The following is a 14,187-nucleotide window of genomic DNA, read 5'->3' as shown; positions in this document are numbered from 1 at the left end:
ATCACATTGACACACATCAGATTTACTATATAGTGAACATGGTAAATAAAGAAAACAATTATGGAATTGCACTTTTTTTTTTTTTTGCAGTTTCACCCCGATTTTTATTTTTCCTGTTTTTCAGTATATTATAGGGCAGAATTAATGGTGTTATTCAAAAGTACAACTGGGCAGATACTTGGCAAATGAGATTTAATGTTGATAAATGTAAAGTAATGCACCTAGGACGGAGTAATCCTATAACTGCGTATACATTAAATGGAAGTAACTCGGGACTACAGAACAGGAGAAAGACTTGGGTACTCTCATTACAAATTAGCTGAGCAGCAGCACTCAATGTCAAGCAGCAGCTGCAAAAGCAAGCAAGATTTTAGTGTGTATAAAAAGAGAGATTAGATCCCGGGATCCCAATGTATTGTTACCCCCCTATAAATCACTTGTAAGGCCACATATGGTATCCAGTTTTGGGCTCCACATTTTAAAAAAGACATTCAGAAGTTAGAGTCAGTTCAAAGGCGGCTTACTAGACTATTACAAGGAATGGAAGGCCTCACATATGTTGAGAGGTTGAAAAAGTTAGATATGTTTAGCTTAGAACAAGATGTCTCCGAGGAGATCTCATTTATATGTATAAATACATGTGGTCAATATAAAGGACTGACACATGACTTACTCCTTTCAAAGACAATACTAAGGACCAGGGGGCACTCACTGCGATTGGAAGAAAAGCGATTCTGACAGCTAACTAGGAAAGGGTTCTTTACTGTTAGAGCAGTCAGACTGTGGAATGCCCTACCACAAGAGGTAGTAATGGCAGATACTATAACAGCTTTTAAAAAAAGGGCTGGATGATTTCCTCAGTACACAAAACATTGTTGGTTATAAATGACTTGGGGTCAAAATGTAGAACTGGTGGAGGAAGGTTGAACTAGATGGACCGAGGTCTTTTTTTCAACCTAAGTAACTATGTAACTCACCCCTCAAAAGAAAACAAGCCCTCATATGGCTATATTGATGGGAAAAATAAAAAAAGTAATGGCTCTTGGAAGAAGGGGAGAAAAAAACGAAAATGAAAAACGGAATTTGACGGGAGGTGAAGGGGTTAAAACTGTTGCTAGAGAATTTTAAGAAAGTTCTGTAAAGTAAATGTACTTCTAGGGTTTGTTTTTTTAATAAAGGATTTCTGATTCCTACATTTCCCACTGACAGGTAGCAAACTACGGCATGGGAGGTCAGTATGAGCCACATTTTGATTTTTCCAGGGTAAGTATTTCAGAATGTATTGTGCTCCTCTTATATTTTTAGTCGCTTTTCTTATTAATGCTGATAATTGCCGTCTAACACATTTGATCATTTCACTTATGCATCTGAGTTGTGCATTTTTTTTTTTTATAACCTTATATTTCAAGAATACATTTTTAGTTGTGCATAACAATTTTTATTGTACGCATTAATACGCCAATCTTCTAACTAGCCTGGATCTCCGTGTCGTGTCCTCTGAGCCATCACTACATGTGGAGGTGCTCCGCAGCTCACCATCACCACATTGGAGCTCCATTTATTCTTGTGTTAAGCATTCTAGGCATTAAATCTTCTACGTACATAAGACATCAGTCACATTACTGCTAGGGCTGCTAACAACTGAATATGTTTGTGATTAAAGCCGAAGCACGATCTCCACAGATCCTAGCCCAGCATGAGTTGTCTTAGGCTGCTTTCACACCTCCGGTTTTTGCAATGCGGCACAATCCGGCACTTTGCAGGAAAATCGCAACCGGTTTTTTTTTGCTGCCGGTTGCGTTTTTCCTGCATAGACTTTAATTAGTGCCGCATTGTGCCGCATGGGCTTGCGTTCCGTCCGGTTTTTGCCGCATGCGGCAGATTTAGCCGATGCGGCGGCCGGATGGAACGTAGCCTGGCACGTTTTTTTGTGCGGCAAAAAAAAACCGCAAAGCGCCGCATCCAGCCGATGCGGTGCATTTTCTAATGCATCCCTATGGATGCCGGATGCGGCGCGATGCGGCAAAAAACGCTTCCGGCCGCCGCATGCGGTTTTTGCCACTGCGCATGCTCAGTAGCATGCCGCAAGCGGTAAAAACCGGACGGGCCACATGGGGAAAACTTATGCAAAGGATGCGGTGTTTTCACCGCATCCGTTGCATAGCTTGCACAGCCGGATTGAGCCGCACAGCTCAAGCCGGATGTGTGAAAGTAGCCTTACTAAACCTTTACCACTAGAGGGCGTGCTATACCAACATTATATCGTGTAAAGAACAAAGCTAAAGTATACAGCTCTGGCAAAAATTAGGAGCCCACTGCGCAGTTTTATAGCATTCAGCTTCTGTACACGTCGATTCCAGTGTCAGATGAATTCCATCCAGAGTACACCTCATTCTATTGGCCATTAGTGGCATAAGGTCACACAAAAGCAGTGTGAAAGATTGGTGGAAAGCATACCAAGACGCATGAAAGCTGGGATTAAAAATCATGGTTATTCCACAAAAAATGATTTCTGAACTCTTCCCGAGGTAAAACATTATTAGTATTGTTGTTTCTAAATGATTATAAACTTGTTTTCTTTTCATTATTTGCGGTCTGAGAGCAATGCAATTTTTTTTAACCATTTCTCATTTTCAGAAAATAAAAAATACAAAATTGTATTGCTTGGAAATTCAGAGATGTCAGTTTATAGAATAAAAGCACAATTTACATTTTACTCAAAAATATAAAGAGAAAAATCAGAAAAACTGAAAATTTTGCAGTAGTCTCTTAATTTTTTTCCAGAGCCGTATGTGTGATGAGCGGACACTACCACACTCAGGTGCTTGGTACTACCAGTTGGATGGGCACCACTCAAGTACCAGAGTATAATGGAAGTCATTGGGGAACTCAAGCATTTTTCTAGATTTCCCAGAAAAATGCTCCAGTCCTCCATTGACTTCCGTTATATTCGGTACATGAGTTGCACCAATCTGACCATCCAACTGCTTGTTACGAGTACCGAGCACCTGAGTGTGGTAGTGCGTGCTCATCAGTAATATTATATATAATTTTATTACTAAAAAAACATTTATGTGCAGGCCTGTCCCTAGTCTGTATTGTGGACCCAAAGTGCTACTTAGTGATGATGGTGTGTTAATTTCTGTCACTTTCGTTACAGCTTATTGCTGTGATTTTGTTTTTGTTTTTTTGTTTTTTTTCAAAAACCTTTTTGGTTAAATATTTTTTTGGAGAACTTTTGTAAAATGTATGTCCAAACTGTCAGGCATGAGTTCACCGCCCCACCCGCAGAATGCATACACTGTTTATAACAGCCTTCTTTCTGTGTCTGGAGTGGGGCCGTGGTATTCCATGGAGAGGTACTGCTGGGAAGTTGAGCTGCTCTTCTCCATTAGTACACATATTGATTTTTTTTTTTTTTATCTTTTTTTTTTATATATATATATAAAATAACAGCTTGCTGTTGTGTGTAATAGATGTCAAAGCAATTACATTGAAGACCTGTCACCTCTCCTGACTTAGTTACTACTTGTATTTTCTATGCGATTACAATACAGGTTTATGTTTTCTTAATCTGTCATTTCTCTGTTTATTTCTACTGGAAATGTAATGCCATTCATTATACTTCCACTTGTCAATTGGATGTGTGTATTTACAGCCTGACACTCTATGACCGAGTGATCTCTTAACAGGAATGGTAAAACTCAATTATTGGTTTCTCTTACAATTCCAGGAGGTGTAACAAAGGAATATGAGTACAATACTGAAAAAGTGACAGTATAAACTAAGCACATAGACTTCTAGTGGGTGTAGCCCCTATAAAAGCCAAACCGTTGTAATGCTGCGCTCACATCAGTGGTATTTTGCTGCAAAACTGGATCCGTCATAAATGCGTTTCGGTTCCATTCATTTACAATGGAATCGCGGCAAGATGCGGTGACATGCGGTTGCGTGCGTCATACACAACCGCATGTCACCGCATCTTGCCACGATTCCATTGTAAATGAATGGAACCAAAACGCATTTATGACGGATCCGGTTTTGCGGCAAAATACCGCTGATGTGAGCCTAGCCTTCTATGCTGCAGAAAATGAAGGGTGATCAAATTTACTGATGTGAGTGCTTGCCTCCCTCCCTGAGTGATGACTGACGGCACTGGGGTGAGCACACTGCAGGGAATGGTCAGGCCAGCCATCGCTGTCAATCACCAGTGGCAGTGAAACTATGGATGTATTACATGTGATCTGTAGGACGGTGGAAGCGATTAAGACACTAAGATTCTCATTCACCTTCCACCGCAGTGCTGTCTGTGGAAAAACTGACCTCGTACTGACAGCACTCAGAGCAGTGTTATTCAATAGGGCTGTTCAGATGAGTATTTTCACACGGACCGAATGTCCGCATTGAAGAATCAAAGCATGCACGATTTTCATCATGATTTCTGAGGAGACTTGTATCCTATACACATCAATTGTATAGCATCCGAGTCTTAATAGCGTTAACATTATTTGTCTGTTAAAATTTTATAATATATATATATATGTATATATATAAAATTTTAACAGACAAATTAATTTAATTAGACACAAAAATATAAATACACATTTGTACACACACACACGAATATATTATATATATATGATGAAAATCGTGCATGCTTTGATTCTTCAATGCGGACATTCGGTCCGTGTGAAAATACTCATCTGAACAGCCCTATTGAATAACACTGCTCTGAGTGCTGTCAGTACGAGGTCAGTTTTTCCACAGACAGCACTGCGGTGAAGCTATATATATATATATATATATATATATATATATATATATATATATATATATATATATATATTATATATATTATATATATTATATATATATTATATATTATATATATTATATATTATATATATTATATATTATATATATTATATTCGTGTGTGTGTACAAATGTGTATTTATATTTTTGTGTCTAATTTATATATTTTTTTTATTTTCACCTTTTTCATGATTTCATTTGTGCCTTTATACTTTTCTTTGTTTTTTTTGTTTTGTTACTTTGACAATGTGGCCGTGGTTTTCTTTAATAATTAGGTCTGCTACATCTGGGTGTCCGCCTGCAGTATGAATATACACCCGAAAAATTGTGCACAACACAGCACACACTGGCTCCATCTGCACCATTATAATCAATGTCCCCATCGGTGCATAAGTCCAAATCCCGTATTGTGGGGGGGTCAGAAGTAAGCCCTGACAGGACCACTGAGCAGAACACAAAACGCAGTTTGAGAAGTCACTAGTCATGAATAAGGCCCTTTTCAATGTTGCAAAGTTTTTGTGGTGGTGTTCGCCAGCAGTTGAAGTAAAATTCAAAGATCAAAATTTTAAATGACACTTTTTGCTCTAAATTAGGATGAAAAATGTAAAAAAAAACAAAACTGTGCTCTAAATTCATTAACCAGTGTGCACCATTTTGATGAACTTGGTGCGCAAAAGAAAGAAAAGCAATTTATACAAGCAGAAATAGAAGTCACTAAAAAGCCATGTGCTTAGGCTGCTTTCACACTACGTTTTTTTTTAATGCGTCATGAACGATTTTTAATGCAAAAACGGATCCAGTGCAAATGCGTTTTCATTTGAATGCATTTGCAATGGACTCTCGTCAACATGCGTTTGCGTGCGTTATAGTGAGAATCCAGCGACTTGCAGTTTAACTTTTTTCAAAAACGCTACTTGTAGCGTTTTTGAGCTGCGTCCAAATACTGTTTTTCACTGGATCCTGACTATACTGCACGCAAACGCATGTGAACGCTGGCATGCTGATAGACAGGATCCTGCTTGCTCTACTGAGCATGCCCAGAAACCAGCCTGGCATGATCTGTCCCTCTCTCCCTCTCTCCCCCTCCCTCCCTCTCTCCCCCCCTCCCTCTCTCCCCCGCCTGAGAGCGGCGGACGCTCGTAACCAAGGTAAATATCGGGTAACCAAGCAAAGCGCTTCGCTTAGTTACCCGATGTTTACCTTGGTTACATGTGCAGGGAACAAGCAGCCTGTCTCCTAGCAGCTGCGGACGCTGGTAACCAAGGTAAATATCGGGTATCCAAGCAAAGCGCTTCGCTTAGTTACCCGATGTTTACCTTGGTTACGTGTGCAGGGAACAAGCAGCCTGTCTCCTAGCAGCTGCGGACGCTGGTAACCAAGGTAAATATCGGGTATCCAAGCAAAGCACTTCGCTTAGTTACCCGATGTTTACCTTGGTTACCAGCATCCGCAGCTTTCAGATGCCGGCTCCCAGTTTATCACGTTCAGTTCCCCTGACTCCCGATCACATGACTTCAATGCCCGCCCATAAACTTCAAGTGACATGATCCTGCAAAATAACACATGCATTTGCATGCGTTTTTCTTTGTAAAAACAGGATCCACTTTTACAGCAAAAAAAGTTCATGACGCATGTTAAAAAAAAAAAAAAAACGTAGTGTGAAAGCCGCCTTAGTTTATACTGTCCTAACAGTTTGGGCTGACTCACTTCCTTTATACAAGATTTTGCAGGATTGATAATTTGTGGTGAATCATGTGGTTACTAAAATGGAGGAGCTGACGGGTTCTCATTGAAGGGAATCTGTCAGTAAAATGTGACTTGGACAAGCAGAGTTAGTGCACGATGGGTCAGTGTAAAACCTTTCCTGATACCTGTTTCATTTCTATCTGATCCTTCCCTGCTCTTTTATTCATATGCAGAATAGCTTTGGGTGAGTGTATCTGAACTTGCAGTCATTGGCTTCTTTTCGCTTCTACCCGCTGGCACCATCACTACTTCATGATTGTCCGCATAGACAGTGGCGCTGCTCCATAATGTCGCCTGTAATCTGCTGTCAAAAAGCCGGGGCAACACTAGTGGGGAGAATCTAAGAGAATCCATAGAACGCAAGTTCGCAAATACTTCCACCAGGGAGGTCCAGATAATGACAAAAGGGTGCCCTTGGGAGGTTCTACACAACGCTATGCTGTAGTATCTCTGCTTGTTTAGAGCACATGTTGCTGACAAATTCCCTTTATTGTGTTAGTAGCTCCTTAAATGGTGACCCTGTAAGGCTAGGGCCCCACTTTGCTTTTTACCTGCTTTTTTGCTGCTTTTTCAACTGCAGCGTTTTAATGCCAAATGGATGTGTTCTGCTTTTCAAGCAAAGTCTATGGAAATTTGGTTTTCTAGACCGCACTTTGCAGTTCAAAAAGGTGCCTTTTTGTTGCAGAACTTTGGGCAAAACCTCTGCTTTGCAGTGCAAAACCCAAATGGCAAAAACAATTGACATGTCAGTTGTTTGGGGGGGGGGGGGGGGTGGGGGCCGGGGGGGGAGGGGGGGGGGGGGGGTGAGGGGTTTTGCACTGCAAAGCTGAGTTTTTGCCCAAATTTCTGCCACAAAAAGGCACCTTTTTGAACTGCAAAGTGCGGTCTAGAAAACCAAATTCCCATAGACTTTGCTTGAAAAGCAGAACACATCCATTTTGGCATTAAACGCTGCAGTTGAAAAAGCAGCAAAAAAGCAGGTAAAAAGCAAAGTGGGGCCCTAGCCTAATGCAATTTTAGAATGTCACATTTTTATGTTCTGCATGTAAGCTCTATAAATTTGTTTTAGTTACAATATTTTTTTTTTTTTTCTAATCTTGCTCTTTGGAAGATTAACCCCAGGTTAACCATTGTGTTTTGTGTGGGAATGCAAAAATGTTGTGATCATCCTGGAGTTGACATTGGTAGTTTATGTATATTAACATTTTTTTTTTTTTTTTTCATGAAATTTAAAATATTTTGCAAGCTATGTAAAGAAACTTTTATCAATCAAAAAATGACCTGCAACATCAAAGGGACTCTGTATCAGGAGCAAAGACTTCCCAATCCTATACACGGCGCAGTCATTTCTGAGATTACGCTTCTTGTGCTGCTTTGTAGTCATTGTAAATACCTGTACCAAAATGTTTAATTTATTGCTTATTTTTGGTGGTGGGTGACGCAGAATATAATTTTGCTTTGCGGCTTGTCTGGCTATGAAGTGTATCAGTCTATTGATCTTTGATTTCCAATTGGCAGTTTTCAAAATTGATTCAAATTTGCACAGAAAACCAAATTGTGACACGTGTAATAAGGAAGCTCAAATCACTTGTTACTGGAAGACGCCTATCTGCACATTGTCATATGTTTGAAATACCCATTTCATCTATATGAAAATATAAAATTGTGGGTTGCTTACGCTAGCTTGCTTAGCCGCTCCATTACGAGCTAGAGAATGTATGCAGTGAGCTTGCTAACATTTTGCTATAAAATTTGCTTTTGTTCCCGCTAAAGCCTGGCAGGTCTGTCTAGATTAGTTTTGACATGACCAAAGTAAAATCTTATAAACCTTGTAACGGTGAATTCAAATTGATGAAAATAGTTTAGAGTACATGGTCTCTGCACAATCGCCAGGACAAGCAATCCTAGGAACACTCGATTCCAGGTAATCGAGCAGTGTAAACAGGCTGTGAATTACCCGATGGGCAAGAAAAACGCTTGTTCACAAGGTGAAAAGATTCTTTAAGCACGATCTCCGGTTATTTCACGCTCCAATTTGTGTATTGTAAATGCTCATTTAAGCAAGATTAACATCTACAACTTCATGCAAACTGAGGGAACCCTGTCTGTATGAGCTTACAATGAAAACCTCCAAAAAGAACCTGACCGCTGATACCTGCTGCTCTATTTCAGCCATGTTTGTTGCATTCTAAAGGTGATGTACCGTTTCAGAGAAAAACACAGGAGAATAGTTGGACAATCTAATCCCTGCGTGCATGTATAGGAAGAGACCTGTCAGTCCACGGCAGTGAGTGCGGAGATGCCGCTGTGTAATGCAAGGCATCATGTGTCAGCTGTCAGGTTCTCTTTAATAATTCACTTTAGGTGTATCCTCTGTTATATAGAACTATAAGCAGCATGTCAGGCTTTCTAGCATTGTATAATGCTTGGGTGAAGAGATTGCCCCTCCAGCAGTATTTACAGTGGGTACAGAAAGTATTCAGACCCCTTTAAATTTTTCACGCTTTGTTTCACTGCAGCCATTTACTAAATTCAAAAAAGTTCATTTTTTTTTTTTTTTTATTTCATGTACACTCTGCACCCCATTTTGACAAAAAAAACAAATGTAGAAATTTTTGAAAATTTATTAAACAAGAAATATCACATGGTCACATGCTTTCGATTTCCTTGAGATGGTTTTACTCCTTCATTGGAGTCCAGCTGTATTTAATTAAACTGATAGGACTTGATTTAGAAAGGCACACACCTGTCTATATAAGACCTCACAGCTTAAAGTGCATGTCAGACCAAATGAGAATCATGAGGTCAAAGGAACTGCCCAAGGAGCTCAGAGACAGAATTGTGGCAAGGCACAGATCTGGCCATTGTTACGGAAGAATTTCTGCAGTACTCAAGGTTCTGAAGAGCACAGTGGCCTCCATAATCCTTAAATGGAAGCCTTCTGGAACCACCAGAACTCTTCCTAGACCTGGCCGTCCACCAAACTGCGCAATTGTGGGAGAAGAGCCTTGGTGAGAAAGGTGAAGAATAACCCCAAAATCACTGTGGCTGAGCTCCAGAGATGTAGTAGGGAGATGGGACAAAGTTCGACAAAGTCAACTATCACTGCAGCCCTCCACCAGTCATACTTTTATGGCAGAGGGGCCCGACAGAAGCCTCTCCTCAGTGCAAGACATATGAAAGCCCGCATACAGTTTGAAAAAAAAAAAAAAACACATGAAGGACTCCCAGACTATGAGAAATAAGATTCTCTGTTCTGATGAGACGTAGATAAAACTTTTTGGTGATTATTCTAAGTGGTATGTGTGGAGAAAACCAGGCACTGCTCATCACCTGCCCAATACAATCTCAATAGTGAAATATGGTGGTGGCAGCATCATGCTATGTGGGTGTTTTGGAGCTGCAGAGACAGGACGACTGGTTGCAATTGAAGCAAAGATGAATGCGGCCAAGTTTCGAGATATCCTGGAAGAAAACCTCTTCCAGAGTTCTGTGGATCTCAGATTTGGCTGAAGGTTCACCTTCCAACAAGATAATGACCCTAAGCACACAGCTAAAATAACAAAGGAGTGGCTTCAGAATAACTGACCATTCTTGACTGGCCCAGCCAGAGCCCTGACCTAAACCCAATTGAGCATCTCTGGAGCAACGTGAAAATGGCTGTTCAACGTTCACCATCCAACCTGATCGAACTGGAGAGGATCCCCAAATCCAGGTGTGAAAAACTTGTTGCATCATTCCCAAGAAGACTCGTGGCTGTACTAACTCAAAAGGGTGCTTCTATTCAATACTGAGCAAAGGGTCGGAATACTTATGACCATGTGATATTTAAGTTTTTCTTGTTTAATAAATTTGCAAAAATTTCTACCTTTTTTGTGTTTTTTTTTCTGTCAAGATGGGGTGCACAGAGTACATTAAGGAGAAAAAAAATGAACTTTTTTTTTGAATTTACCAAATGGCTGCAATGAAACAAAGAGCGAAAAATTTAATTGGGTCTGAATACTTTCCTTACCCACTGTAGCATGGTCCCACTCTTTAGAAGGGTTTCTTGTGGCCTAAATATTGTGTTTTTTATTGATTTGTCTAGATATCGATGTCTGTAATCTCCACATATCAGGAGACTGAAGGCATGTATATAGTTTTGAGTTCTGTGGTAGCTGTGCCTGGTACTGTTACATCACTGGATTGAGCTACAGTATCAGTCTCAGCCCTTAAGATTTGTTGATTTGCTTATAGACCCAATGAAGGGGATGTACGGTAATATGTATTTGTGGGTAGGCCATCAACATTAAGGTCACAGAAAATTCTTTCAAGGCCTTATTCACATGTCCGTATATTGGTCAGTATTTTGCATAAGCCAAACTACTAATTTCCTGGCAAATACTCCTGGATCTGCTGAAATGCTGATCCAATATCCTGACGTGGGTAGGACCTGACTGGTTTAGCTTTTGGCTTGCTGTAGAGCTTAAGCAAACGCATTTCTGCATAACAGTATGAAGCTAGGCACATTACCATGGTGTGCATATTTTCTCCCTAGTTTAAGACGTGTAATCTCACAAATTTGGTATGAAGTGCCCTCACTGGACAATTTGGCTGGACTTTTACGCAAAGTACAAATTGTATTTTGTGTTCAGTACTTAGAAACCAACAATTATGATTATTTTTTCCTGATTCTGGGTTAAAGTTATTATCTGTTGCAGCGTCCCTTTGACTCCAATCTCAAATCGGATGGAAATAGGCTTGCAACATATCTTAACTATGTAAGTACCTTGTTACATGTCCTGCGACCCCTTCAGGTCTGCATTTTATTCTCATGTTTAATTTTATAGAAAGAGGAACCTGATGTATTCAAGCGTTTAGGGACTGGCAATCGTGTGGCTACCTTTCTGAACTACGTAAGTATGGTACTGTAGTTCTGATTAAACTGGAAGGTAATGCACCACAAATCGAGAACATAGGAGAGCATAATAGAATGGCTGCATAAATTAAAGGTAGTACTCACTTAACATGATTGCCTAATGTAATCTGCTCTGCTTGCACTTGTCGCTTTTTTTTCAAAGGGGTTGCCATTATTTGCAGTATATGCAACACAAATGCTGCTATAATGTGAATTTAAAGAACCAGTCAGCTCTGCTGACCTGCATACACACACAGTAAACATGCATGCAATATATTATACAATATATATATTACATACAGTGGCATGCAAAAGTTTGAGCACCCCTGGTCAAGTTTACTGATATTCTGAACAATTAAGCAAGTTGAAGATGAAATTATCTGTAAAAGCCATAAAGTTAAGGATAACACATATCCTCTGCATTTTAGACAAAATATATTTTTTTACATTTTTAAATTCACAACAAACAAAGTTGGCCCAATGCAAAATATTGGGTACCCTTCATGGTTAGTACCCTGCAGCACCCCCTTTGGCAAGTATCAAAGCTTGTAAATGTTTTTTGTAGCCAGCCAAGAGTCTTTCAATTCATGTTTGAGGGATTTTCATGCTTTCTTCCTTGGAAAAGTCGTCTTGTTCTGTAAGATTCCTGGGTCCTCTTGCATGCACTGCTCTTTTGCGGTCTAGCCACAGCTTTTCAATGATGTTCAGATCAGGGGACTGTGAGGGCCATTGTAAAACCTTCAGCTTGTACCTTTTGACATAGGCTAATGTGGATTTTGAATTGTCTTTAGGATCCTTACCATTTGTAGAAGTCATCCTATTTTCAACTTCAGCTTTTTTACAGGTGGTGTTATGTTTGCTTGAAGAATTTGTTAAACTTTAATTGAATCCATTCTTCCCTCTACCCGTGAAATGTTCCCAGTGCCATTGGATAGAACACAACCCAAAGCATGATTAATCCACCCCCATGCTTAATGGTTGGCGAGATATTCTTGTCATGACATTCTGTCTCGTTTTTTTCCCCAAACATTTGGTTTGATCATTGTGGCCAAGGAGTTCTATTTTAACCTCATCAGTTAACATGACTTGTTTCCAAAATACATCAGTCTTGTTTAGATGTTATTTTGCATACTTCTGATGGTAAATTTTATGGTTAGGACGCAGGAGAGGTTTTCTTCAGATGACTCTTCCATGAAGGCCATTTTTCCGTAGGTGTCTCTGAACAGTAAAACAATGTACTACAACTCCAGAGTCTGCTAAATCTTCCTGAAGGACTTTTGCAGTGCAGTGAAGGTTCTGATTTGCCACTCTAGCAATCCTACGAGCAGCTCTCACAGAAATTTTGCTTGGTTTTCCAGACCTTATCCTGACCTCCACTGTTTCTGTAAGTGCCGTTTCTGAATTACTTTTCGAACTGAGGAAAGGGCAACTTAAAAACGCTTTGCTATTTTCTTCTAGCTTTCTTCTGCTTTGTGGGCCTTCACCATTTTGATTTTCAGAGTGCTAGGCAGCTGCTTTGAAAAACCCATGGCTGTTGTTTTATTTGCACAAGGTTAGAGGAAGCTGGGTTTTATAAAGCTGTGAAATTTGCATCACCTGCCCTTTCCTAACTGTGATAATGAACAAGCCACAAACCTAACAGTCTAATTAAGGTCTGAAATGATAGTCAGTTATCTGAGCACACAAATCTCCAAGGGTGTTCAAACTTATGCATTGGCCCATTTTCATTTTTGTAGTCTTTAAAATGTTAAAGATGAAAATATTTTTTTTGTTCTTACCTAAAATATAAAGGAAATGTGTCATCTTTAACTTTGTCTTTTAGAGATCATTTCATTTTCACCTTGATTAACTGTTCACAATAACAGTAATTTTGGCCAGTGGTGCTCAAACTTCTGCATAGCACTGTGTGTGTGTGTGTGTGTGTGTGTGTGTGTGTGTGTATATATGTATATATATATGTGTATATATATATATATATATATATATATATATATATATATATATATATATATATATATATATATATATATATATATATATAACACACAGTCTATGATTACACCTAGTTGAGCACAACGGGTCAATACCGCAGACAGAAGAATGAGAGAGGGTAGGCGTGATGGTATTGCTCATCTAGGGTGGTTTTGTATGGACGAAATACCTATGAGAACCTTTGAATCCACAGCTGCAGCCCCTTAGAGGAACAGTTCTTCCAGGTAACAATTCACTTTAGTGGAGAGAGCATGGTACTTTGGCTGCACTTGCGAAAATGAAGACTCCTCGATTGGAAAAAAAATTAGTACACCAATTTGTTGTGACATCTTTTTCAAGGTATAAAAACTGTCATTTGGTCTGGGGTTTTTTTTTTTTTTTTTTTTTAACTATGAAAAAGGTGACAGTCGCATGCCGAAAAGGGGACTTTTCATTTTTGCTACCGCACCCCTTGTATTACATTCAGATTATAGTACGTGTGCCTTGCAAATACTATAAATGATGTCAACCCCTTTGAAAAATGACAGAAAATACTTGTATTCCTAATAACTTTTTCTCTAGGACCTGGCATTTTGACTTTCCTGTTTTTCCTGACTTTTCAGTAGCTGGTCAACTGGGTGTTTGCTCTACCCAAAGGGGTGTGATTTCCAGGCTTGACAAAGAACGCAGATAGCGTTCGAAACGCGTTAACGTACCTGGGCTCACTACCTTGTCCATTTATAATGTATATTTTACATTC

The 14,187-nt window shown here is 39.6% G+C and overlaps 1 protein-coding gene across 6 annotated transcripts in view; it reads left to right on the top strand.

Annotated features, from left to right (window-relative positions):
- P4HA2 (prolyl 4-hydroxylase subunit alpha 2) overlaps nt 1–14,187 on the top strand; it is a 125,838-nt gene that overhangs the window by 80,219 nt on the left and 31,432 nt on the right. For 4 of the 6 annotated variants that reach the window (XM_075344530.1, XM_075344531.1, XM_075344533.1 and 1 more), the window contains 2 exons: nt 1,210–1,263; nt 11,389–11,454. In XM_075344530.1, coding sequence (XP_075200645.1) covers nt 1,210–1,263; nt 11,389–11,454 — 120 coding nt within the window. Of the gene's footprint in view, nt 1–1,209; nt 1,264–11,259; nt 11,320–11,388; nt 11,455–14,187 lie in introns of all 6 variants that reach the window. The other 2 variants (XM_075344535.1, XM_075344534.1) reach the window with 2 other exon arrangements.

The sequence above is a fragment of the Anomaloglossus baeobatrachus genome, chromosome 4, assembly GCF_048569485.1.
Source record: "Anomaloglossus baeobatrachus isolate aAnoBae1 chromosome 4, aAnoBae1.hap1, whole genome shotgun sequence".
NCBI classification, from domain to species: domain Eukaryota; kingdom Metazoa; phylum Chordata; class Amphibia; order Anura; family Aromobatidae; genus Anomaloglossus; species Anomaloglossus baeobatrachus.
The sequence above is the reverse complement of the archived record's forward strand: the minus strand, read 5'-3'. Positions and strand labels throughout refer to the sequence as shown.